This window comes from Curcuma longa, chromosome 9 (assembly GCF_044706935.1).
Source record: "Curcuma longa cultivar G26 ecotype Majalengka, Jawa Barat chromosome 9, ITB_CL_G26_1.1, whole genome shotgun sequence".
Taxonomy (NCBI): Eukaryota; Viridiplantae; Streptophyta; class Magnoliopsida; order Zingiberales; family Zingiberaceae; genus Curcuma; species Curcuma longa.
In genome coordinates this window covers 8,696,214-8,723,765 of record NC_133869.1, presented here as the reverse complement: position 1 = coordinate 8,723,765, position 27,552 = coordinate 8,696,214, and the positions used below count along the sequence as shown (strand labels likewise).

The 27,552-nt window shown below is 40.3% G+C and overlaps 2 protein-coding genes across 2 annotated transcripts; both read right to left on the bottom strand.

The window, feature by feature from the left end:
- Positions 1-13,068: 13,068 nt before the first annotated feature.
- Positions 13,069-26,912, bottom strand: LOC141834502 (cytokinin dehydrogenase 6-like). Its single transcript, XM_074721822.1, has 6 exons — positions 26,573-26,912; positions 24,152-24,682; positions 23,697-24,079; positions 23,295-23,569; positions 22,902-23,196; positions 13,069-13,104 (listed from the first exon to the last, which is right to left on the bottom strand). The coding sequence occupies exons 1-6, from the start codon at positions 26,655-26,657 to the stop codon at positions 13,069-13,071; spliced, it is 1,605 nt and encodes a 534-aa protein (XP_074577923.1). The 5' UTR covers positions 26,658-26,912.
- Positions 14,749-21,637, bottom strand: LOC141835002 (BTB/POZ domain and ankyrin repeat-containing protein NPR1-like). The gene is made up of 2 exons (XM_074722416.1): positions 20,990-21,637; positions 14,749-15,579 (listed from the first exon to the last, which is right to left on the bottom strand). Exons 1-2 carry the CDS (start codon positions 21,572-21,574, stop codon positions 14,749-14,751), a joined length of 1,416 nt encoding a protein of 471 aa, XP_074578517.1. The 5' UTR covers positions 21,575-21,637.
- Positions 26,913-27,552: the final 640 nt, after the last annotated feature.

The window sequence follows — 27,552 nt, the reverse complement described above, 5'->3', positions numbered from 1 at the left end:
TGATCAAGTTATATTAAACAAGATTATATCGTAACCGTTAGATGAGATTAAGTTGCATCCTATGGATGAGATCTCTTCGGTTCAAGTTTATTTTCTTTTTAATATAATTAATCATGGAAATAAATCAATTATGGCCGGCCATAATAAGATAATGATGGAAATAATTATTTTTGTTGTTTCCATAAAGATCTAACGGCTAGAAACCAAGCAAGTTAAATCCAAGGGCCTAGGCTTAAGATGTTTCTTTAATTTGGAAATAATTCATGGAATTAATTCAAATTAGAATAATTCTTAAGAATTGGCAAGGGGTGCTTGGTCTTGGGCGTAAGGCTATAAAAGAAGCCTTGAAGGGGGCGGCACATTAATTACAAAAACAACAGGAAGAGAGGTGGCCGATCCCCTCTCCTCTCTAACCCTAGCCGCCGCCCACTTCTTCCTCTCCTTCCTTTTCTTTTTTCTCTTCTTCCACCGCCCCTTTCCTTCTCTCTCTTGTGGTGGCCGAACCTCCCATCCAAGGTGGTGGCCGGATCCAAGCAAGGAGACAAGACAAGGCCAAGTTGTTGCGAGAAGAAGAAAGGAGATCCAAAACTTCATCGGAGGTTGCAGTTCCTTAGTTCCTGGAGGATCGTTGTCCACCCAACGTTCAGGAAGAAGACAGGAATACAGCGGAAGGCAGCGAGGTCGACAAAAGGTTCTGGTAAATTTTATTTTTTCCAAGTTTTTATTTACTAGAATTAATTTTATAAACCGTAGAAATAATTTAGGAATCGGCGATCCTGAAGGATCAATTGATTTTGTCTTCCTTATAGACTTTGTCAATTGATCCAAGGCGGGATTAAAGTTTTTTTTGTTCTGTGGGGTTCTATGCTCTTTCGGAGCGGATAGAATTGCCGGATCGCAGAACGGAGATCACATCCTCAAATAGATCGCCAACATAATCATGCAGACCTGCAATGAGGCTGGTCTACTTAAACAGTTTGTTGCTCCATATCTTCTTGTGCAATAATCTCATCATCCACAATACTTTGTGGTACCTATTCAATTTCCATCGAGACCTTAATGCTATCTGCATCTTAAACTTCTTCAAGATGGATTTTACTCTCACTAGTTCTTTTACAAATGAACTCTCTTTTTAAAAAAATATCATTTCTTACGACAAACACTTTGCCTTGTGTGGGATTGTAAAAGTAGGGATATCCTACAAAGTAGCACTTGTTTGATTTGGGACCTAGCTTGTCTGAGACTTGACGTTAAACGTAAGCCTCACAATCCCAAATCTTCATAAAAGACACTTGGAACTCTTCCTAGTCCATATCATATATGGTGTCTTTATGATGGCTTCAGACGGAACATGGTTAAGTGTGAATACAACCGTCTCTAGAGTGAATCCCCAGAAGAAAGTAAGTTGATCAGTCTGACTCATTATTGATCATACCATATTTAATAAAATATGATTTCTTCGCTCGGATACATCATTCCATTGTGGTGTTCTAGGTGGTGTGAGTTGGGATATGATCCCACACTCAACTAGATGGTCATGAAACTCTTAGCTAAGGTATTCACCACCTTGATCTTGGCTAAAATATTCACCACCTCGATTTGATCAAAGCATCTTAGTACTTTTCTCAAGTTGATTTCGTACTTCACTCTTGAATTCTTTGAACTTTTCAAAGGATTCCAACTTATGTTTCATAAGATACACATAGTCGTATCTATTGATATCATCAATAAAATGAAGTACTGATAGCTTCCTCTAGTAGTGATATTGAAAGGACCACATACATCAGTATGTATGAGTCCTAACAAGTCTGTTGCTCTTTTGTTATGCCCACTAAATGGAGTCTTGGTCATTTTACCTAAAAGATAAGATTCACATGCCTCATATGATTATAAATCAAATAAGTCTAGTAATCCATCCTTATGGAGCTGGGATATGCGACTCTCATTTATGTGACCCAGGCGATAATACTAGAGATATGTTTGGTTCAAATCATTCGATTTGAACCTTTTGGTATTTATTTTATAGATTGGACTATCTAAGTCTAAAACATATAATCCATTCATAAGTGGTACACTACAATAGAACGTATCATTTAACATTAAAGAACAACAGTTATCCTTTATGATAAACGAAAAACCTTTCTTGTCCAAAGAAGATACAGAGATTATGTTCTTTGTTAATGCAAGTACATAATATAGCACTCCTCTAGTTCTAAGACAAGCCCTATGGGAAAAGATAGGAATATTTTCCTACAATTATAGTAGCAATTCTTGCACCATTGCGTACTCATAGGTCTACTTTGCCCTTTTTCAATGTTCTAGATCTTCATAGGCCCTGCACATTGGTACAAATGTGAGATGTGCAATCGGTATCTAATACCCATGATGAAGAAATAGATAAATTGACTTCTATAACATATATATCTGAGGCAAAAGTCTCACTTTTTTTCTTCTTAACTTCCTTCAAGTTAAGCTTGCAGTTCCTCTTCCAATGTTCGGTCTCACCACAATAAAAGCAGGTTTCTTCCTTAGCTACCCTGCCTTTGGGTTTCAGTGCAGATGTGTTGGCCTTGCCCTTATATTGGGTCTTACCCTAACCTTTGGGCTTCTATTTGCCTTTGCCTTTCTATACCATCAGTACGGTACCAAACTTAGTCTTTTTGAGATTGGGTTCAGCTGTTTTCAACATGCTGAGCATCTCAGGTAGAGGCTTGTCAATTTCTTTCATAGTTCATGACAAATTGACTATACTCTTCCAACAATGATTGTAGGATAAGGTCAATGGCCAATTTTTGGTTCAGTGAAAATCTTAGTCCTTCTTGCATCTTGCATGCAAATAAGGCCTTAGACACCTTAAACAGCTCGTGCCTAGCTTGCCCTTGATATAGTTATTTCAAGTGCTCAACCATATCATGTGCATCCATGTTCTCATGTTGCTTTGAAGCTCAGAGTTTATAGTATCAAGCATTAGGCATGATACATCCAATGCATCATCTTAATGCTTCTTCTTGTAAGCATCTTTCTCTGCACGAGTGGAGGTGCTTTAGGAAGATGTTGCTCTAAAATGTACAGTTTTCGTTCTTGCTTGAGGAAGATCCTCAAATTTTGTACCAGTCTAGAAAATTAGTTTCGTTGAGCTTAACCTTCTCAAGGACAGACCATAGACCACAGAGACAGAGTATTTGACATGTTAGTTCACATGGTGATCTACAACAATAAAATACAGAAATAAGTATCATATCTAAATCATTTAATTATGTATTTAATTAAATAATACTCCCACTGAATCATAGAGCTTTAATAGAGGCTAGTCATAGATGTAGGCAAACGTATTTTGCCCACACTACTAGCTTCTAACCCAATAGCTAATAATTCATGTGGGATAAGATCCACATCATACCTCACCTTGAGTTGGCTTTGGCTAATCACCCAAAACTTAATATAATTAGGTAGACAATATTTTACCAATTACATCTTATGCAACTCTTAGAAATAAAAGGGTCAAGATCCACATTACACATCATCTTAAGTTAGCTTTGACTAATCACTCAAGACTTAGTATAATTGTTCTCTTACCCAACTTTCTCAACTTTTGGAATATGCCTCTAAGTTCTCCTCAATCTAATTGAGGTAATTTAGTTAAGTCTTATCCAAAATTCGATAGCGAGACACCACAATTGTCCTCTCACACTCTACCAAGATAAATTGTGTCACTATGCTTTGGCAAATCTAACAACAAATGATCAAGATAGTAGTGAGTACCAAATTTTGATAGGCATATCGAGTGGAATTAATTAAGATAAAATTATTATCTAACATGTATCACATACACAGATAGCATATATCAACATATAAGCTTAAACGTGACATGGTTATGATCCATATTCTACGATTCTCTCAAGCCAATGAAAAGATCGAATGGTCAACCTAGGGATAACATCTTCTCCAAGTGCTTCCTTTGGTCATCATGTGTCGTCGGCATCCTTCTTGCAACTTCATCCTCTAATGGACTTTCCTCTCCTCATTTTGTATATTATAAAATAGGAATACTTGAGTTACATTTAAGTATGAATCTATTTTTACAACTAGAAAAATAGAGAGAAAGACACGACATACAGGCCGTATTATGAATTACAACATGCACACACAACACAACCACAATCACATCAGGATTAAGGGGCATAACCATGCACCATGGCAACCAACACACAACAAATAGATCTAAGACATCAATATTATTATGTTTACAAAATTACTCATGAGCAAGAACGTTACAGCGGTCCCGCTAACTGATTAGCAGGTAGGGGTCAAGGGGGCAGCACCTCCGAAGTAAAATTTTATTTACAACTCTTTGAATGAGTCACTGCCCTTTATTCATCAAAATAAACCCGAGATCCTCTTGTTCTGTTGATGCATCCTTATGACAAAAATCGCACAATCTGTTCACAACAGATCGTGAAAAATTTATCACAATTCGTTCTCAACAGAATGATGCAATTTCATCAACATAACACCATAGGTTGCAAACTTTTGTCAAATGCAATCAGACTATAGCACTTGTATTAGACAAACGATTGCACATCTGTCAACATGACAATGCTATATCCTCTTAGTTTGATCAATACAAACTTTTACATACAGACAAAATACTCATACAATTACGCAACCCATAACAACATGTCCAACTCATACAAACTTTTACATACAGACAAAATACTCATACACCATCAAACTCCTGCAAAAGAGATTTAACAACACTTGCCAAAGAAGAGTTAAGATTGTTAGTTTGAAATAAGCCTCCTTGTACAAAAGTAAAATCATTGGCAGTTGAGAATAAAAAACTCTCTTAACCTCTCTTTCTTTTGCATAAAAGCTCACTTTTTTACTCTTGAAGTTTTTTTTCTTTTTCATTCTTCTTTTCACTCTTCTCATCCACACTTTTTATTTTCTCACACTCCTTTTCTTTTTCATTTTTTTCTTTTCTCACACTCTTTTTCTTCAAACTCCTATCATCTTCGGACTCACTCTCAGTTTCAATATCATCATTTTTTTTCAAAATCATAATTCTTTTGTTTGGATATTGTGATGCAATATGTCCTCTTCCCAAACACTTAAAGCATTTAATATCTCTGTTTCTTGAAGATTGGATAGATTTTTTACCTTTGGCCAATGGAGAACTATCATCTTTATTTTTCAAAAACTCGTTTTTACCCTTTGCTGCAACTTTATCATCTTTTTTATTCTAGCTAGATTTCCAAGTGGATGGATTATGACTTTGCCCATGCTTGATTGAACCCTTCCTTTTGAGCTGCCTTTCAACTTTCATGGGCATATGCACCATATCTTCAAGCTCCACATAATGTTGCAACTCGACTATATTTATAATTTCTAGATTCAAACCTTGTAAAAATTCTGCCATGGTTGCTTCTCAGTCCTCCTCCACATTGGCTCGAATCATGGCAATCTCCATCTCTTTGTGGTATTCCTCCATAGTCTTGAACCCTTGTGTTAGACTTTGTAATCTTTGGTACAAATCTTGATAGTAATGTGAGGGAATGAACCTTTTTCTCATTATACATTTCATCTCCTCCCATGTATCAATAGATCTCTCTTTTTTTCTTCTCCTGCTTAGAATAATTTGATCCCACCAAATAATAGCATAATCAATAAACTCAACAGCAGCAAGTTTTACCTTCTTTTCTTCAGAGTAGTTGTGACAATCAAATACTAATTCCACTTTCTTTTCCCATTCTAAATATACATCTGGATCACTTTTGCCTTGAAATGAGGGAATCTTTATCTTGATATTGCCAAGTTTCTATCAACATATTCATTTGCCCTTCCTTTTCTTCCACCAATTCTAATAGGACCAGATCTGCCACTAGAAGCTCTATCAACAAAGTCCTCAGAAATGTCATCATCATCATTGTCATCACAGTTATGCTGCCTTGCACTTCGCTTAGGAACTCTACTAATTTGAGTATTTTGTAGTCCAGTAATTAGAGCATCTTGCCTCTCTAGTCTGCCAAGGATTTGACTGAATCTGATTTCCATACATTCCAAACGTTGTCTCAAAGTACGTTGTTCAAGGGTTTCTCTAGGTCTTGCTGTAAGGAAATCGGGCCGCAAAAACCGCTTTTTGCGTTGCGGAAAACCCCGTTTCTCTTGCCACCGGATCCGTACGAAGCCCTTCGCGTATCCCGCTCGCTCCTTTGGTTCGCCGGATCTCAAAGGAGTCAAGTGTACTCCTCTCTAACGGTATCCACTCGGACAATATGGGTGGAAAAATCAAAACTCAAGGTGTGCTAGCACCCAAGAGAGTTTTGGCTAGCAAGAGGAGAGGGAGAGGGAGAAGGAAAAACAAGAAGAAGGAGAGGGAGAAGCACCTTAACGTGAAGTGCACCAATGAAATAAAAAAAACTCTATTTCATTCTCCTTTTTGCATGTCACATCAATGGCCAATTAATCCCCATTAAAGGCCTTAAACCATCCATGAGTTACAAAGAAGATTTGTAACCTCCCATGAGGTGGCAACCAAGGTGATGTGGCACCATTCTATTGGCCATCACTTATGCCACCTCAACATAAAGTCAAGTGGTCAAGTCAAGACTTGACCATGAGGTGGCATGAGTCAAGTCAACATCTATGATGACATGGCATAAAGTCAAGTCAACATGGATGATGACATGGCACAAAGTCAAGTCAAACTTGACTCCCAAAATTTCTCCTTCTCAAGTCAAGTCAAACTTGACTTCTAATCTCCCAAAGTTGATCAAATCAACTCCACTAATCTAGTTTGGATTACACCTAACCCAACTTGATTCATCACATGAATCTCATCCTCTTGGTTCATCATATGAACCTAATTCCACCTAATTGCCCTTTGAGTGTGACCCTTTAGGTTCTTGTAACGTTGGCAATGCCCTAAACTCATTTAGGTGCATAAGTAGTGAAAGGTATCTAGCAACACATCACTACTACCAAAGTTACAAGAATGTTGAGATCCAACATCACCTTGTGACTACTAATTGTGACTCTCACAATATGTGACCATGTCCTTCTATCCTTGATATCAAGATTGATTAAACCGAGGCATAGACCGTGCCATCCTCTAATCAATCTATGTCTTGAATTCCAAGTAGACTCACTCCAATCAAACAAGCTCAACATCTCATGTTGACTCATTTGGGCATGGTCATGCACTCTAGTGGTCTAACTCTATCAAGAACTCCCAAAATCGCGCGGCCGAATAATCCGAGCTTCCCTCGCTGTCGTCTGCTCCACGCCGATTCGAGATCCCCAAATCACCGTCATCCACCCCACGCCACCGGCAATCGTCGCGACGCGGAGCAAAAGAAAATCCGACCCCTGTTCGCGACGCGCCCTAAATCCTCTCTACGTTGCGTTCGGCTCGGACCCCTATTAGCCCATCGCTCCTCACCCTCGCGGCCCCCGTCGCTGCGTCTGGTCCACTCCGCCCCTGCTCGCCCGTCCCTCTACGAGCAGCCGGCTCGCCCGTCGCTCCTCCCCGTCCTGAGCCAAGGACAACAGTCGCGCAGCAGTCGCTTGTAGATGTATATTTCACTTCCGTCTTCTTGCCTGAAGGTCATAGGTGACAACATAAAGAAGGAGCTTTGTCAAATCCAATCGGAACTGAGCACGAAGAATCAAACCCTCGATTTATCGTAAAAGCTCTATCTTTTTTATCACTACTTTCACTTCAGTTCATAATTACCGATTGGCAATTCTCCTTGCGACAGGGAAGAACAAATTGAAGCAATCTCAACCAAGCTTCCAGTTGACAAGGCTGATTTGAACAAATTCTTTCCAAGGTGAGATTTGAAGAACTTGAAGCCTTTAGTTTAGATTGTTGGCAGCTTATATGAATATGAAATGGGGCATTGTAGGTCATGGTGCGACAAATATGGAGACATTGTGCTCGATGTCGTGAGGAAGGAGTTCAAGGATCATGTCGGCGAGATGGAGGCCATCAGAAGTGGTGCTAGAGACCAACATGATGATGGCGGATGTGGAGAGAAATGGGTAGCATTTGGAGACAGTGATTAGGGGTTTCTTCCCAATCTCTTCTCTCTGAAGCAAAACTCATTGAACCCGTTTGTTGATGACAACCGGAGGAAGTTGCTCCTTCTCTCGAAGGGAGTAATTCAATGACATGGTTGTGTTTTCTGCATGAACGAGAGATGCTGGATTGGATTCATTCAATCTCCACTGTTTCTAGATTATTGATTAGTGTGTTTCTGACTCTGACTGAGTTGATACTATGGCTTAAGTTTAGTTTACACTATTGCTTAGTGTAAAAGGGGAGCGATCAAAGGGGTTCATCTAAACATGTTTATCGTATTTAGCGTGTTTCATTCATCAAACTTGTTCAGATTGATGGTGGATTCATTTCATCATATGATAATAAACTTTGTCCAGTGGATCACTGAAATTAAATCTACTTGTGGATCTCTGTAATCTTTACTCTCATAAGCAATGTAATACACTTTGAAAAGTTGTAATCCTGCTCCAAGTCGCCGGTGCAACTTGTTTATCGAAGCAGATATTATATTTTACTTCCAAGAGACCATAAAATAAAATTCTAAATGATACATCACTAGGAGATGTTGGACAATGAAAGTTTTCAAAGAAAATTGACAGACTCGTCACCAATCATAGTCACCTCAACTGCAATTTACAACTAGGAAATGAAGTAGTACACAATGAACCAAGTCACCTTATTACAAACTGCCACTTAATAAATGGCACAAGCTCTGTGATGCTATCACACACAATGAATCATAGATGAAAATTTTACTACACTGAATTTGTGCTTCTGTCCTAATTTACACCAGCTAATGAAGGAGAAGTGACAAATCAGATTAGCATCTCCATTTATACATCAATAATTGTTACAGAAAGCACTCCTCTTACTATCACCTCCTTTTTCTTTGGATTAGCTGTGTGCTCTATGCTTTCAGCATCAGCTCCATTTGTGCTACTCTTGAGAACCTTCTCCAAAGAAGTCATAGAGTATTTTTGATTGGCAAAAGGATTAGAAAATTGACTCTCTGTGCCGAAAGGACAATATAGAAGCTCTAGGTGAACCTAATGCAACAAAGCAAACAAAACATGTGAGTATAAGAAAGCACACAATCAGCCAACATGTTAACTTCGGTAAAAGAAATACATACACACACATACACATGCACATGCACCCAGATTTTAAGATCACTATGAACAAATATAACATGTACATGCATATACATACAAAGACTTCAAGAACATTTATACCCTTCCAGCTCAAAAAGGCACAATTCAGTGCATTCCATGACATCACAAAACCAATATACAAGGAAAGCATGTGAAACTAAAGCAATGTAGTTGTCCATTTAATTATATCTGGTTACTTGAACCATATATCAGCACATATTAAAGCTTTGGAATAAGTAACAAAAAGCTGTTATTTCTTTTCGGCATTCTAGGAAGGGATCTAATAATTATGTAGACTACAATTTGATAATCAAAATTTCCTTTATCATGCTTTATTTCCTTCGACTGATTGCATAATGCCAAAATGGTTAATAAAAGAATTAGCAAGAAAGAGTCAGGAAAAGATAGTAGTTTATCGCAAATTATAAACTAACCTTGCCATGGCACATCTTTGTTTTTTCCTATGACTTCCACATATACTAGACTAGCATACTAGACCAATACGCTAGGAAAGGAAAAGAGTAAGAAAACATGACTTATTTCCTCTACATATGGTACTTATCCATATAATTACTCTTGTTCAAATTGGAGCATTAATCTGCTAATATCACACTTGTTAAGGCTCAATAATATTTGCTACTCTTTTCAGACATTCTGTGTAGGGGAATTAACAAATATGTAGACAGTTTGTTGATATCGTCAAAATTTTCTTGATCATGCTTTATTTCCTGTCACTGATTGCATAATGGCAAAAAGGTTGTGGATGCTAATATTGCTAAGGACTAGTAAATAAATTGCACACTAACCTGACCAAGCAATATGTTTCAAACAGAAAAGAAAAGAAACGCTTTTGGATCAAATTAACGAAGCAAGTGTTGGATCCATAGTAACGAGACAAACAAAAGAACCAGAATAATCAAACATTGATTCTGAAGAAATATTAGAACATCATCGATTCTAATAAACTACTTCAAAAATCAACGTTTTTGAATTCAAATAAGTGAGAACCGGTCTGATTAATTACCTAACCAGAACCAACGATGATGTTGTTGATCGGAATAAAAATTAGCTTGACGAAGAACCCAACGAACCCCATCACTGTTTCAACTTGGAAACCATATGCTCAGACTTCTGTTACAATGAAAGAGACAAACATCAGCTAGAATAAATAGATGAATAGCAAACATTGAAAAAAAGTTATTCTCCACGAATTAAATTTTTTCCAGTGAGCTTGTGATGAATGCATCTATATAAACTACGACTAGATTTAAGGACATTAACTTTGAAATTTGTGTGGTTCTTAGAAGTTAGATAACCAGTTAGAGACGATAGCACTCCTGGTATATTAGAACACAGAAAAAAGATGTAACCAACTATGCTTCCTCAAAACGAGAGGATTATATTCGTCTGCACTTCACAAGCACAGTAGCATAAAAAAATGCAAATGCAAGCTTTGAAAACAAAGTAAGCAACTAACCTGCTCAGAATAAGGCAGATACTTGCCATCAAAAGTAACAACCACTCGATCTTTTCCGTCAACGCCCTTTACTTTGTTAACCAAACAGTAGAAATCTATAGCCGACATACTGAAATGTAAAACCAGCCATTAAAATATCAGTTCCCTAGGAGAGAGGAAGAAAGAGGAGAAAATAGCTTGAAGGAAAAGAATCAAAAGAGAGGTGAATCAGAACCATCATGAAGCCAATGCAAGAAGTCATATGTAATTTTATATTATAGTAAGATTTCACAAGTCTCAGTAGGTGTGAAGAGGCAATAACTTGCATCAAAGCTAGCATGCAATAGGCAAATTAGTGTACACAAATCTGCTAGAATCCTAGGATTGACTGTGAATCTTCCTCAGCATTTGCAGTTGATAATTATTTCTATAACAGATATGGTAGGTCATTTGTGTTGGTTTTATAAGCATAGACTTCCAGGATAAGTTTGCTTAAGCATTTCAGGCTTTCAGCAATATGGCTACTTGTAGCCAGCTGGTTTTACTTTTTTGTTGAGTAATGAGATACATCCAACGATAGAAAATGATAATACCAGTTATTTAATGGCTCAAGACCTCAGTAGTACACAATTATTGATCCTCTCACCAAGCCTGATAACAAGTTTTCTTTACAACCAGTTTTTTGAATTCAAACCAATTACTTGACAGACAATGCAAACCACATAGTTAACCTTGGGCCTGATTTAATATTAGGAGATTTATTCAAGGTCAGTAGTCCCTCAAGTAGGAATGCGTTAATTGTACACAATCTACATAAGGCCATTCAAGGTCATTCAAGTCACAAAGGAAACAGTATCAACAATATAACACAAGATAGGCTTCAGATTCACTTACATGCCATCACCAAGTTCTTCATTAATGATCTCTTTGATGCTTTCTCCAAAATGCATAATTGCTTCATTTAATCTAATAAATTAAAAAATAATGGGTAGTGTCAATAGACAATTCTAAAATGGCATAAACTAATATTGGTAAATGAAATGGGAATGAATAATGATAAAGAAAACAAAGATTCCATACAATTAGCATACCTAGAGATTATACTTCCCTATTCAAAAGCCGTTCAGTTTCCAATTTTATACCACAAACAACCAGTTATATCCTTCAAAAATAAATGAAAAAATAACACTGAGATTGACTAATCAAATCCAAAGACATTCCTTCAAAAATTAAGAGAAATCAAAAGCTAAGACACGATTGTCCTGGTTGCAAGTGATATGGAACCAAGTGCAGGGATTCACAAGCGTCGGATCCCAACTCTGAAGCACATTGTCAGGATCCGAAAGACTCTCCCGCAGCGCGTACAGAGCATCCCCTCGGAGTTGGACAAGACCGACGACTGCGAGAGCAAAGCCGCAGAGAAGCGACGGCGGAGGCGGAAAGCCTAACCTTGGCGACGGCGACACGGCAGAGAGGCGAGCATGGGGTTTTAGGGTTAGCCAGCGGCGACGGACAACGGGCGACGAGCAGAGAGGCGAGCGTGGGGCAACGAGCAGAGAGGCCAGTGTAGGGCGACGGGCAGAGAGGCGAGCGTGGGATCGGGACAGGGACAGGGACGGGCAAAGAGGCGATGGTGGAGGCGGAAAACCTAACCTCGGCGAGTTTTTTGACAGTGTGATTCGCTTGCCACGCGACGGTGAGAAAATCCCAACCACGTCGCGCACGAGTCGTCGGACGCGTCTGGCGGGCAGAGCGAGCAGAGCGACGAGAGCAGTGAGGGATGCGGCGAGAGGAGCGACGGGCGAGAGAGGGACGGGACGAGAGCAGCGACACAAAGGCCAGAATAGAATTCGAGTCAATTTTAGGGTTTTCCGCCACGCTCCCAACCACGTCGGCAAGCTCCGCGCGATGCCAGCTCAGAGTCGCGGATATGTCGCGCAGAGGAGTCGCGCGGTATATCAATTCCGTATATTAGAGATAACAATTTAAACATATGAACAGGGTATGATTCTAAATCAGCCTAAACAAGCCTAAGAATTAGCTCCCCTAAGTTGGAGGTTTAACACGTTATAATTTAGAGCTCGAGTTAGTGTAGCAAGTATTAGCATGAGTTAAGTTAATATAATAAATATGTTATTTTGGCACCCAAAAATATTTATTGCCTACTTAGTTAACTAGATAGGACTTCGGAACCCAAGCCATCTTATGTCTAGGATTTCTATTTACTAATGACAAGTAAGAAATATGATTTTGATTTGAACTACATCCAAGTCCACTCCTATTGTATGCAACTCATCTTGACCTTGAGCATCATATTTAGATACTTAGACTTAGATGTGAACCTGCCCAACATTGATTTCAACTCATCAACTTTGTTTTTCAACTTAAAATTCTCTTCCTCAAGCTTTGACACTTGAGTTGAGATTCCAACTTGACTAATATGTGCCAATAAGTCAAAATTAGTCTTTTCCTTGAGATCTTTGACCTCCTAAGTAGAGACTTGACTTGTGACTTGTACAGCTAGAGTCATAGTTTGGTAAAATAGTAGCGTGTAATTTTTCAATGATAGGATTTGTTACTTCATCAACTTGTATAAGTCGTTGATTTGACTCAAATCTAAGGTTGAGTCATACTCTGACTCGGACTCGACATTGGATGCATCCTCGGTTGCCACCAAAGCATTGACTTGATCTGAGTCTGAATCAGATTCTGAAGATGACTCATCCCATATTTCTTTTAAGGCTTTCTTCTTCTTCTTTTATTCTTGTCAAGATCCTTTTCTTTTAGAAGTGGGTAGCCAACTTTAAAGTATCCCTTCTTGTTGCATTTGAAGCACCAGACATTTATAAGATCCTTTTTCAAAATCTTCTTCTTTACGAATCTCTGAGAGATCTTCTTCCATAGGATCATCTGTTTGACCATATGAGCAACTTCTGAAGATAAATCATCTTTATCAATTGATGGTCTGGACTTGGATTCCAACTCGCCTTCCTCCTTTGGTTTGGATCTTGATTTGGTTTTCTTACAATCAAGACTACACCCTTCTCTTTTTGATCATGATTAGCTTGTTTATGAAGTTCAAAATTGCAAAAGAATTCATCTAACTTAATAATTAAAAAATCCTTCTAGTGGGTGTCTATGCGTGTTAAAATTTTTATTTCAATAAACAATCAATGGAAGTATAATAATCTAAATTATTACAATGTGCATCATACACATACAAGGATACACACATGTGTAGACATAATCATAGAATTAAGTAGCATAATGAAATTATACCTATTGGATAACATGAAGCCTAAATGACATTAACTAGCAACCTTTTGAAAGATTATCTCTACTCGTATCCACGAGATGACTTCACTAAGCTACATGTCATGTCTCCATTTTGATACTTGTCGAAGGAGGGAGACAAAGAGATCCGAGAGAGGACTCATAGTCCGATTCGGTATCCAATAGAACAAGATAACCTGACGATACGAAATGAACTGAATGAAGGCGATGAAGCCACTGTTCTAAGGTCGGAAGGCTCTCTGCCAATGAGTGACAACAGGCCTAATGTCGTCGGAGTTTCGATAGCAACAATTGCTCGTTGGAACAATACCTAAGGGTGGTGGAAGAGGCTCCCTCACGGTTGGAACAACCTCTATCCAGCTACTGTTTACGCAGCTGCTGCACCCTGGAGGCGGTGGCTAGCAGTAAGCACAACTTTTGTTTCATAGCTCCAAGCCTCCAACTTTTGAACCAGGTAGAACAAACCAACCACATATGGAGCATACAAGAATAGGTTGGGGATAAAAAAGTTGTGTCATGGACATAGAACATTAGAAACATCAATAAATAGTTTGTCGTCAAGGTTAAATTGAATATCACTACCACAGCCTTAAAGGAGATTCTGACAAACCAACAAACTACCATTAATTCTTCTTAGCACCAATTGGTCTCATCTATCTAAGACGTGTTCACTAGGATCAGACTGTAACTGTCCTCATTCATGTTTGCATAATTAATGTTTCTTAGCTCCAACTAATTTCATATAAATAAAAGTGAAAAAAAACTCAGGTTAATTTATCTGTAATCTACAATCTATTCATCACAACTTGATCAATATGGAAAAATAGAACTACTGAATTTGAAAGGATAGAATCAGAAATAGTATGACCTCGATTTTCAAGGTACAATAATTTTCCTCGCAAATCATCACCAGCAATTGCAAGAGAAACTGAAGCTTCTCCCAATTGTGGATCTCTTCTTTCAGCTTGCTCTAATATCTCAATACACAAGCGACTCTTGGGAGATGCTTCTCCTTCTCCAGTTGATCTGAGATACTCCACAGACTTGGTAAGTCTTTTGGCAATCTGAATGGCTTTCCTTCTGTCTGATGTGAGATCAGAGGGTCTAGCTCCCTTTGTTAGAAGAGACACAATTATCTTAGGTTCCTTGCGCATTGCAGCTATGTGGAGTACAGTATAACCTCTGAGGTTTCTATGATTAACATCTGCGAGTGCAAGATCTAAGAGTTCAGTTGTAATTTTCGGATCGCAAAATGCTACTGCATAATGCAATGCATATGCATTATCTAGAGTGGTGTTCCCTTCTATTAATAGCATTCTCACTAATTCAAGATCGTCAATGTCAAGAGCTTTATGTATTCTCCTCATATGTTTATCAGGGAAGCCACTGCTTTCAGGTTCTACCAGTCCCAATTTCAAGCGTGAATCCATAATTTGCTCAGCAAGATCAGGAGGCACTGTCTTCTCAAGGGTAACAATATCCAAATCTGACTTTATTATGATGTCTATGCACTTGTTGACCAAACTGATGCATAAGTTCTCACATAATTTCGCCACAACTAGAATCATTGGTATATCATCTATGGCCACCTTCTCAAGAATATCAAGGAGGTGTCTCTGTGATCAAAGTAACTACTTTTGCATCAATTCAAGAAAATAATATCAAAAAAATATCCATGAATGACAATTTTTTAAACAAGTGCAAGGAAAACATGTGGAAATAGCAGTCTAAAATAATGGTAGCTAACAACAAAAGAGACAGACGTCTCAACCATGCCTCAAAGTTATAGAATTATGTATGTATCAATAAAAACAAATCAGAAAATTTACATAATACCATTATTATCATCATCATCGAGCCAAACATGTTTTTGGTCAAAGTACTAGTGAAGTGGCCTAGGCTTTAAACTCGACTACATGGATCATTCATTAAGCTCTATGAGTCTATATATTATTAGGATCCAAATCAACTAAATTATTGTTGGATAATCTTTGCTTTAAGATTGTTACAGAGATAAATGAGAATTACTGAATTAAAAATTACCGAGCTAGGAGGTCAAATTGCCGAGCTAGGTAGGTGAGCTGATGAAAGGCCGAATTAATTGGGCAAGCTGAGCTATCAGGGAAAGCTGAGCTGGCCAAGGAAGACCAAGCTGCCGGAGTTAAGTACTAGTTCACTGAGCTACTGGACTATTGAGCTGGCCAAGTGGCCAAGCTACCGAGTAAGCCGAGTGGCCGAGCTGTTGAGTGGTGATTGAGGTGTCAAGTAGCCGGATTGCTGACCGAGCATGAAGGTGTCGAATTGCTGACCGGGAGGCTAGGTGGGAGCCACCTAGCGGGAGGTTGGACTAGGAGCCACCGAATGCACAAGGAATTGCCAAGCTGCCAATCGGGAGTCATCAAACGGGAGGTTGGGCAGGGAGGTTTGCCAAGGAGAGGTAGGTCAAGCCCGACAATGTTGCCAAGGAGAAAGGTTGTCAGGCAAGATGCTCGCACACGAGTGAACTGGGTTTAGTGCAAAGAGCACGCACTTGAGAAAGACTCTCATCCATGCATATTCATAACATCTAAAATTGTGATTCAATATAAACTCAGCCTTAATTCCATGAAACTCCCAATATGGGACTAAACTCTCATTCATATTGGAATCCATTTTTCATTTTTCCATTCACTTTTCCAACAAATATATTTATATATACAGATAGATTATAATATATAAAATTAAAATTTTGTTTGCCCTCCCTCTTCCCTTTACAACTTATGCTCTAATCCATTCAAGTCTTCCAATCAAAGAATTTCTTGATAACTTTTGAACATGTTCATTCCATCTCCGTATATTTTATCATGCTTTATCATCTATTTGAGCCATATCTAATTATGAATACTCCATGTTGATTTGAAGTCTCATAACATCCAAGTTTCTCATCTTAGATAAAGATACAAAGCCTAATAAAAAATGACTACAAGGAAGATACAACAATTGTTTTTCACCATCTAAGAACTTAAATAGGTAAGAGTCATGCAAAATGAAGGAGATCCTACAACGGTATTGTGAGGTGATTCCACTTTTTGTAAGATCATGAAACTTAGAGTTCTTTATTACTTTTATTTTTTGGTAAAAGATTAGCTTCAATGGCCCCTGATAGACCTACATTAACTCCAACCTCGAAGCTATACATTTGGTCTATTTAGCTATAAACTCTGGTGATTGTGGAGAAAATTTAAATGTTCTGAGCAATGACATCACTACTTACAAGTTCTGTAATACAAAAAATGGTAAAATATATTGCTTGGTGTGAATTAAAAAATGGGAAGAAGTTGGTGGAAATTGGAGATGCATGAGGATCTATGATGACCGAAGAGCTAGTGGGGAAGGGGTGAGGGCAGGGTATGATTTTTTTTTTTTAATAAAAGGTCAAAATAAACAAGTTAAGTGTAGGGAAATTAGTAAAGATATAAACACAGGAAATGAAAATGCTAACTCTAGGGATTTAATGTGATTTAAAACTCCAGTTCCTACTCTACGTCCTATGGTCGGTGTGCACTTCAACCCTTATTTGACTAGAAATGTGTTAGGGGAGTTAGGTATGTGGCTGAGATGATTAGGGGTGGGGTGGGAGGCATCTGGTACTTCCAAATGTAATTTCTAACTTCTCTTGTTATCCATAATCACTAGGATATGGTGTTTATGTGGTTCGGCAATCCCTTGAATTCCTATTCCACAATATATGATTCGTCAGTGGATCACTATCGGAATGTTGCTAACTTTCTCTTTCTTGGTCAACTACCAAAAGTGGAAAAACCTCTTACAAGTATAAGATTATAGTTGAAGATTACAAAAGCTTACCGCAAGGAAGAAGGCCTATAATAGGGTTTGACCAACATTATTTTGCCCTCCACCAATCTCCCGACTGCTGGCGAATAGCAACGACTCTTTCTTGTTTCATCTTAAGCATCAATCAATAGGAATCATAGTATCAATCGACTAATGTGTCATCGGTCGATTGCCCAGTCAACTACTCTCCTGAACTGAACATTATATTTGTTGCCTTTGCAACCTACGTCGACAATCCAATTGACTTGACCATCAGTCGATTGGATTCCACATCAACTGATCAAAACTAGAAACCTCAAAACTCTAGGGTTTTAGGTTTCTCTATTCCACCAATCGATCAATTCCCATTCCAATCAACTGGACTCACAACTATGATCATCCTAATGATTAAATCCACCTAAGTTGAGTTCTACCCTTGCCCCATGCATATAGGTCACTCAACTCTCACAGCTCACAACAGGAGTCTTACCACCGCAACTTGCTTTGCCCCTCGGTCATCTCCTATCAAGTTATTTGGTCCCTCGGATGCACACGAGCTCTCAGCTTCTCAACATGTCATCCTTCACGTCTTCACTTATGTAGTGTTGATGTAGTTGTGCCCCAAGTAATCCAATGAGACCTTGGCCTTTGATGTTTAAGCAAAGGGTTCAATTTAGGCCTTGCATGATATTTTGATATGTGTATTTGAGTGTACAGGAACTTGCAGGAATAAGATATCAAGTGATGATTGATTGACTTGGCGTGGTCAAGGTAGCACACCCAATGGCTTGGAGGTTTGTAGAGATAGAAAAAGGATGGTACGAGACATTTGAGGGACCGTAGGACGAGAAGCACAACTCTAGAGCAATGACTTAGGGCAACCAAGTTGGCAACACAATAGCAAACTGAGGGATCACAAGACAAGGAGCAACAAGGACGACAATCGATAGAGGTTGACTATATAGGTGAAAACGTGAAGGATAGCATGTGGAGGATCCAAGGGCTCATGTGCATTCAAGGGACTGAATAATCTAACAGGAGATAATCGCGGGAAGAAGTCAAACTGTGAATGAACTCTAGTGTGAGTTGAGTGTTAAGTGACTTGTGCGTATAGAGTGAGGGTCGAACTCAACGTAGACGGTCTCGATCTTAGATTTAGTCATAGTTAGGGTTCCCAATCGACTAGCAATGGGCAATAGTCGATTGGTGGAATGGGAAAATCAACACCCTAAAGATCCAAGGTTTAGGATTTGACCAATTGACTGAGAAAGCAGTCGAGCGAGGAGGCAATGAACAGAAAGTTATATTCAATTGAACAATCGAGTGAGCAGTCGACTAATAGAATATTAGTTGATCGATGGCACATCGATCGACTTATGGTAAGTTACTGTGCAACAATTATCATATTGTAATGGAGCAGTCGATTGATGGTTTATATCAATCGATTGTTGGACGATAGACAAGTGAGGGATGAAGGGTTGAAGGCTATTTAAAGAGAGCACGGTGAAGATTATTGAAGCTGACAAAATAAGACTGGTTAACATCATTAGAGCTTTTGCCTTGTACTCTAAACATTTCTTGTAATCCTTGTGCTTGTAAGAGGTTTTTGCACCTCCAGTAGTTGACTGAGAACGAGAAAGATAGTAGCTTTCTAGTAGTAATTCACCGATGGATCAAAGACGTCAAGTATGAGTTCGAGGGACTATCACCACGTAAACACCTCGTGTTAGTGATTCTAGTAAGCTTGCTTGTATTTATTTAATTTCTGTTAATACTAATTGTATTTGACCTTGCTAGTTCGATAATGAGAGTATTGGAATTATACTTATAGGTTTAAATCGTTATTCACCCTCCTCTAGCCCGTCATCGCTGTCCTAACATGTAGTGCGTGTCTATTGGTTTTTGTCCTTATTGCACCAATGCTCCTTGCCCAATGGTCCCTCAGATGATTCATGTCATATGTCTTCGATCTTTACACACCTCAAGCCATCGAGCTACTAACTTGGTAGCATCAAGTCATCGCTTTAAAGTTCTAACACCATCCCAGTGCTCACATCTTGCGGTCCCTCGAATGTCTCATGTTATCCTTTTCCAATCTTTACAAACCTTCAACACTAAGCGTGTCACCTTAGTCACACCAAGTCATCATCATATACAACTCGGTCTCATCAATCCACAAGCTCTCCAAGTTTCATGTGTGTTCCTATAAATCCCTATACACTTAAATACACATATCAAATCACAAAACAAAGTATCACTTAATCCCTTTGCTCAAATATTAAAACTCAAAGTCATATCGGACCTCTCAGGGCACAATTGCACCAATAAAATGTTCTTAGTTTTTGCCACTAATGGGTTAACTATGGAAACAATAGCTCAACTACAAATTATGAACACATTAGCCTAGCTACAAACAAGTGGTGAGAAATGAAATTTTCTTTGTTGCATGTAACAACATATGTAAAGATGTGAAACTCTTTGAGATGTGCTAATGTACATTGAAAGTGCTAAAGACCTCTCTTTTAGTTTTAAATTCTATAGAACCTTACACAGCATCATTCCATATTTGATGTTCTATTGGTGGTAATATTCCCTGGTTCTTTTCTTTGGATCCTTTCATTCATGTTTCAAGTTTATTAAGATAACTTTGAGCCCCATGGATACTGTTTAGTAACAGTAAGCATATCTGAATCAAAATAAAAATTGCTATTATAACTACAATAACTTCAGAAACAGCACATTTCATTAAACTAGCCTGATGATAGCACAATCAAATTGAAAACACCAGCATATCTGATAGGAATGAAAAAGCTAAAACCTACTTACAGGTAATCTGGATGATCACTATTATCAACCAAGACTATTTTTCAGAAAAAAGAGTGATGCTCTATATTGTGATCTTGTCTACAAATCAAGTTAACTAACATTCTAAAGCTGGTGCGACATTCATATGGAACGAAACATTAGTGGAGGGATTATAAGATAACTTAGAAACTAGTTGGCTATAAAAAAGGATATATATATTTGCCTGATAGTCATAAAAGTTATGCTACTTTGTAGGATAACAATATTTAAGCAAGATTTGGTAGAAAGATCATGCTTCGAAGTTGTAATCTATGGCCTAATACGCAGAAAAGCAGCTAGAAATGTGAGAAAGAAGAGCAATGGGGTGACAACAGAGAGATCCGAATAGTTCATCAGGCATCAGCTTGCCTGAAAGAGGCTAACAAGCTCGGAGATTTGGAAGACGAAGGAAGCATAGAGCATCTCCATGAAGAAATCAACGGCTGGTCGGCAAGCCTCGTGCTGGCACTCCTCGTCGACGCACATCCAGACCTCCTTTGGAAGCGGCGAAAGCCTCCCAGTGTAGAGGTACCCGAGCACCACCACCAGGGCGTCGTAGCCGACATCCACTTCCTTGAACAGCTCCTTCAACTCCAATGTCACCGGGTGTGGCGCCGACGGCTCCCTACGTCGCCGAGCTAACTCCTCCTTAAAGAAGGGGCTCCGAGAGGAAAGCACGCACTGGTGCACCCGGAGCTCGCAGGGAAGCGCGCCGCCGCCTCCGTCGCTGCAGGGTCCAACGACGATGCGAGCGTCGGCAAGGAAGTCGAAGTCAGGCGACTGAAAAACGGAGCCAAGATTGTCCGAGAGGCGGCGAAGGGCATCGACCTCCCCGGTGGGGGCGGCGTAGTCCAGCGAAGCCCCAGCGTGAATGGGCAAGTGAACGCTGCTGCTGTTGTCGGAGTCGGAGAGAGCGGAGAAGGCGGTGGCAGCCGTGAGAAAGCTGTAATCCATACGCCGTCGCTTTGCGTTGACCAATATAACCGCAGAACAGAACAAAACAGAACAGAACGGAACAGAACGAGAGTAAGCCGCGAGGAAGAGATGTGAATGTGAAAGGGATGAAAGATACTCTACCAATTTATACTTATTTAAGTTCTAATTAGTAAATAATAAGGGTATATTTGGATGCTAATTTAGCTTAGTCCCTCACTTCAAAACTTCTAAATTTGCAAAATTTGTAGTATGAATTACTTTTTAATTCATCATTAAAATGATAATTTCGTAAAGTATCCTACTAGATTTCTCTCAAGTGTGTCCAGACTGATACACTGTATGAAACCATAGCATTAAATTGTAGTATGACACTCACATTGGCAGTGTCGAGTTGAGCACTAACATGCAGTGGGACCCACTGCATGTAATTGTGAGTGTCATGCTACAATTCATGCTACCATTTGGAAGGCTGGTAAGAATGATTGATCGAGCCCTCCCAGGACGCCATAGAACAGTTGAGGGTTCTTCTCCGGCGAGCATGCCATCATCTCGCCTCTCCCTGTCGTTGAACAAGGTTTAAGTAAATTAAATGGAAACGATTTTGTTGCATAAAAATCTTGTGTGAAAATTAATTACCTGTTACGACGTCCAATTCGTAGACGTTGGAGATCTGCGGGCCGTGGCGTTGAACAAGGTAAGTATACTTTACCATGAAAATGGCATGCCGCAGACGAAGGTCGGGAGTGGCCGATTTGGGGAGGCATGACACTCGGCAATTGCATGCATCTTTGCTGGGTCCCACTGGATGTTAGTTAGGACTTTGCCACTGCCAATGTGAGTGTGAGGTGGGCCTACAATTTCATGCTATGGTTTCATGCAGTGTACCTGGTCACCACTCTACTAGATTTATCTCTCAACTAGTTTCTAAACTCTCTTACATGGAATTAGAAAGTCAAAAAGTTTCTTGATTTACCTCCTCACATATTTGGTCGTGAGATTTATCTCCTCACAGAAAATACCCTGGGGTCGACCGTGTGAGGCTGCTAAGGTAGTGGATCCATCTTTTTGGAAGATGAGTTACTGAGAAAGTCAAAACGTTGAACTATCAAACGACTCAAAAAACTGAGAGATCAAGTTAGTAGGTAAGAGACGTGTTAATATAATTTTTTTAAAAATAGATTCATAGTATTTAGTATTTTCTATGATACAATAGTTCAACCATGTTCCTAACCAAACGTTGATTCAACCTTTTTTTTTTCTATTCAGTTTAATTTCCAAGAATACATAACAAGAATATATCGACTCCCACTTGCCATACTCACTGGCATGACTAGTAAAATGGTGCAGCAAACAGTCGTTGACCTGGAGATAACAGTGCTTTGGGGTCGAATCGCCTCTTGGATCCCACAAACCCCGGCCATTTGTCGCCGAAATGCCGCCGCCACTCAGCTGGCGCTGCATAATGCGGCAGATACTGCTTCGACCCGATTCCTGCCTCATCGCAGAACCTCAGTATTTGCTCGTTCTGGTAATCCATCCGCCTCCGCTCCCCCATCGTCGCAGCAGACCGCAGCAGACCCACCGTGTAGAACACCTCTTCGTCCGGAACCGCCACCGTCATTTTATCCACGTTTTCCCATCTGCATTTCATTATTCACATATATAGTTAACGTTTCTTGCAGCAATTAATATATATAATGATTCAGATACTACTCGATCAATAATATTCTTGAATTACTTGCTCTTGTTCGTGGCGCTTATCAGCACCGTTCCCGGAGGATCGTCGCCGCCGCCGACGTTGAGGATCCGTTTGAATACCCCGGCGTCGAAGTCTTGGATCCGAGACTTGGGCACGAACAGATTGAGCCACGGATGAGGCACGTCCCAGAGGCCAAGCGAGCGCAGTTTCGTCTCCTCGTAGTGGACTCTGTTCAGGAAACGAAGGTAGGAGACGTCTTTCGTGAACGCAAAGCCAGGGACAAAACTCAACTTTTTCAGCAACAAGTCAAGTCTCTGTGCCAACGTACGTAAACCACGTTAAAATTTTAAAGTTGGCAGCTCCAAAGATGATGAAACATACTATAGACTATGGATTGAATTATTAAATTATCAGTTTAATTATATCTCTAAAAAAGATTACCTTATTAATCAGCGTTGCAGTGTCCAAATCATAATACAGTGCAGCCTCTAGAAAGTATACGGCGTCGAACTCGCCAGCGAGTGCATTGATCTTCTCGGCGTCGTCCTCGGAGAAGAAAGTCGAGTTGTCGAGTCCTCCCTTCACCACCAATTGGCCCTCTACGTAGTCAAAACCCTTCGCCGCCATCGAGATGCACAGCTCTTGGTCGCCGGCGAAGGTGGCGAAGTCGGCGTAGAAGAGCCGCACCCACAGGACCCGTCGAGGCGCCGGCTCGACGGCCACCCGAGCTCTTGTGATGATTCCCAATTGACCCAGCCCTCCCAGGACGCCGTAGAACAGTTGAGGGTTCTTCTCCGGCGAGCATGCCATCATCTCGCCTCTCCCTGTCGTTGAACAAGGTTTAAGTAAATGGAAACGATTTTGTTGCATAAAAATCTTGTGTGAAAATTAATTACCTGTTACGACGTCCAATTCGTAGACGTTGGAGATCTGCGGGCCGTGGCGGAAGGCCTGGCCGCTTATCCCGGCGTTAGAGAGCGTGCCGCCGACGGTGAGATAGAGGTAATCCGTCCAAGACCTCGGCGCCATGCCATGCTTGAGCGTCGCACGGAGGACGTCTATCCATAGCTGCTCGCCGCCGACGTCGACGTACCGCTTCGCGCCGTCCATGCGCACGTCAACGCGACGGCGTCGCCGGCCGTCGGACAGAGACGCCATGTCGACGACGACGCCGCCGGGAGCAAGGGCCTGCCCCCTGACCGAGTGCCCGCGACCCCGAGCGGCGATCGCGAAGGAATATCGGCGGGGGAGCGAGTAAGCGAAGCGGACGAGGGCCGCGATGTCCTCAGGACCCGACGGGTAGAGGACCGCCGCTGGCGGCGCCGCCGCAGTGAGGCGCCCGTAGTCGGTGGAGAAACGGGCGGTGACGTTGGGGTCGCAGTTGAGTTTCGCAGCGACATCGAGCGCAAGGAGGCCTCGCGGCAGCGCGGGCGGCCAAAGCCATCGGCCGCAGCGCTCAGCTGCCGAGACGTGGACGGCGGTCGCCGCTGCAAGCCAAATAGCGAGCAGGAAATTAGCCGCCGACGGAATCATCGGCACGATCGAAGAAGTGCTTCGTCCAAACGCAGCTGAACTACTTCATTTTTATAGGGAAGGAAGGTGATCGATCGATCTGCGGCCATGCAACACGCAAAGATCTCGAGAGATCGCAGACAAATTAAATTTGCACAAGTTAGAAGCAGATATATACATCCAAATCCAATCTCGGACAAAAGTCAACTAAAATCTAAGATTTGGTTCTCAATCTGAGGAAACGGCCGGGGCGGCCCCACCTTACGTTGCTTGTTTTCATGAGAATCAGGAACAAGAGTTATTGCAGCTGCATGATCATACATACGCTTCAAGACAATCGGCGTAAGAGCTGCAGGTTTGCAGTTAAATTAAGTGGCCTGCAGGTGAACGGTTCATCGGCTCAATCATCTGGACCCAACAGTAGTTCGAACTAACAATAAAATTAACAAATGCATGATATGATATATCGGATCTCCACATTTATTTGTTTTATCAGATAGATGACCTTTCAAGATTAATCGATCGTTAAATCACAGTTTTCTGATAGCATGTGCTTAATATATATGTTGTCATTGTTAGAAGCTAGCGTTCATTTAAGGCATAGGATGGTTGATATGGGAACAAGTCATGTGAATTTCGGCGAAATTGAAGTAATATCTTCCTTTATAATTAATAGTCAACTGTAGTTTTCTGATTTACCTTTTCACAAATGATTGTAGGGCCGACCGTATAGAGCCGCTGGAGTGACAGATTCCACCTTTTTACTGAAGGGAACGAGTCATGTGAAGAACAAGAGTGTTGATTTTGGGTGAAGTTGTGCAACCAGTTGCATCTATGAGTCTAGGTGAAATGGTGAATGAAACTAGTTGATTTAGATTGACCAAACAATCTATGGACTTAGGATTAACATGGTTGGGTGTAGCCCTAAATACACTTCAGTAAAAAGGTAGATTTCGCCACCTCAGCGGTTCCACACGGTCGGTCTCATGACCATATATGAGGAGATAATTCAAGAAGCTGCAATTGATCATAACGAGAGAGGGCATTTGCCCAAAATATACGATTCAACCAAAAAGGTGGGCTAAGATTTGGCCAAGCAAAATTAATTTTAATTTAAGTAAGAGCTTTGAATAAGTCGCAAGTCTCTTACTTGTTCAAGCAAGAGATCCAAAAAATGTGTAGGCATGGTGAGGAGGTCATGATGGATTGAGCAATGATCAACATGAAGATATATGAGATGGGAGAAATATAATTTGATATTTTGGGTATAAATTTTCTACTTAAGTGTGTAGAACTTGTGTTCTATGAAGTTAATGAAATAGTTTCGGTCAAACAAATTCAATAGCTAATTGGGTATTGATATTTAGTCGATTAATAAGTTGAGTTGGCATTATAATTTACTTTTGGCTTGTTGCTTAAGCACAAAAGATTTTCTATTATGGCTCGAGTTACCTGAAAGGTAGAACAATTGATTGAGGCTACTTAAGTCGAGTTTCTAGTCGACTAGTTTTGTATTTTAAAATTAAAATTAACCTAAAATGGTCATGTGAGTTTGTCTTTTTAGAATAAAGTTTGTGACAGAGAATATGAGTCAATTAAAAGCAGTTGGAGTCGATTAACATCTGGTCAACAGGTAAAAGAACGAAGGATTATCCAAGTGAGATAATTGGTGGTTTGATTAGTCGACTAATGATATTGTCGTCTAAAGATTCAAATGCAAAGCTATCTAGTGGAGTCAATTAAAGGTCCAAGGAGTCAACTAGAGATGTAGTTGTTAGCTCAAGTCGAATGCTCATCCAATGGAATCAATTGGTAGGAGGGCGGCCGGCTTCGGATCCTCGGCGCCATGGACGCTCTCCACAGCAGCTCCTCCTCCGTCATGCCGTGCATCCTCGGCTCGCTCGGCAAAATTGATGCGACTGTGTGATTGATCGCTGAAGATCGCAAAGTCGACAATTCCAGCAGGGGGAAGGTGAAGTACTCCGGGCGTTACCGACGTAGAAGCTGGAGATGACGCCGAGGCCGAATCCGAAGCCGACGAGAAGAAGCCCCGAGAGAAGCTTGAGGTGTCGGTAGCTCGTGTAGATCGAGCATGCCTTTTGGGGCTCCATTTTTCTCCTATCAGCCAGTCGCATCGGAAGGAAATGATCTGCTGCAACGACAACCGTCCTATTTTATGAAGCCCGATCACGAGGGTCATGAATGAAATTGACATGCTCTCGGAACATTCGGGAGTTGAGTTGGTTATGACATAATTTTTCAAAAGAAAGTAAAAGTTTAAATTTTAACAAAATCAGCCAGTAGACCATCAGAATAAATCGGAAATTGCACTTTTACAAAAGGTGGAATTCACCCAATATCTTTGATTGTGCTCTCGACCATTTATGAGGAGGTAAATCGAGAAATTACAGTTGGTCACTGTTAAAGTAGCAAATTCTATCTTTTGCAAAAGGTGGAATCCGACAACTTGCATGTCCTACCGCGACACTATTACCTAAGTGACAACCTGAATGTTCTATCGTGACACTATTATCCCGGAGACAATCGTCCTATTTATGCTCGATCACGAGGGCCATGAAGAAGTTGATAATATTGCATTATCAAATTCAAGAAATGAAGAACTTCAATTTGATTAATCTTCGGCTTTAATTACTTAACCAGAGAGCGATCGCTATGTTAATAAATATCGATTTGATGCCTCTTTTCAACGCGACTTTGTGGAAGGGCAACGGAGGAGTGCAAGCAACTGCAACAGCTAGTAATTGCGAGCGTGACAGTTATCTCT

What these genes read in the sequence shown, in the direction of transcription:
- LOC141835002 (XM_074722416.1), bottom strand. Translation starts at nt 21,574, where the DNA reads ATGGATTACAGCTTTCTCACGGCTGCCACCGCCTTCTCCGCTCTCTCC. An exon ending in AGCTTGTTAGCCTCTTTCAG is followed by an intron (nt 15,580 to 20,989) that starts GCAAGCTGATGC and finishes CTTTGATCACAG; the next exon opens with AGACACCTCCTTGATATTCT.
- LOC141834502 (XM_074721822.1), bottom strand. Translation starts at nt 26,657, where the DNA reads ATGCACGGCATGACGGAGGAGGAGCTGCTGTGGAGAGCGTCCATGGCG. An exon ending in AGCGCCACGAACAAGAGCAA is followed by an intron (nt 23,197 to 23,294) that starts GTAATTCAAGAA and finishes AATGAAATGCAG; the next exon opens with ATGGGAAAACGTGGATAAAA. An exon ending in CAGGTCAACGACTGTTTGCT is followed by an intron (nt 13,105 to 22,901) that starts GCACCATTTTAC and finishes GGCACATATTAG; the next exon opens with TCAAGTTGGAATCTCAACTC.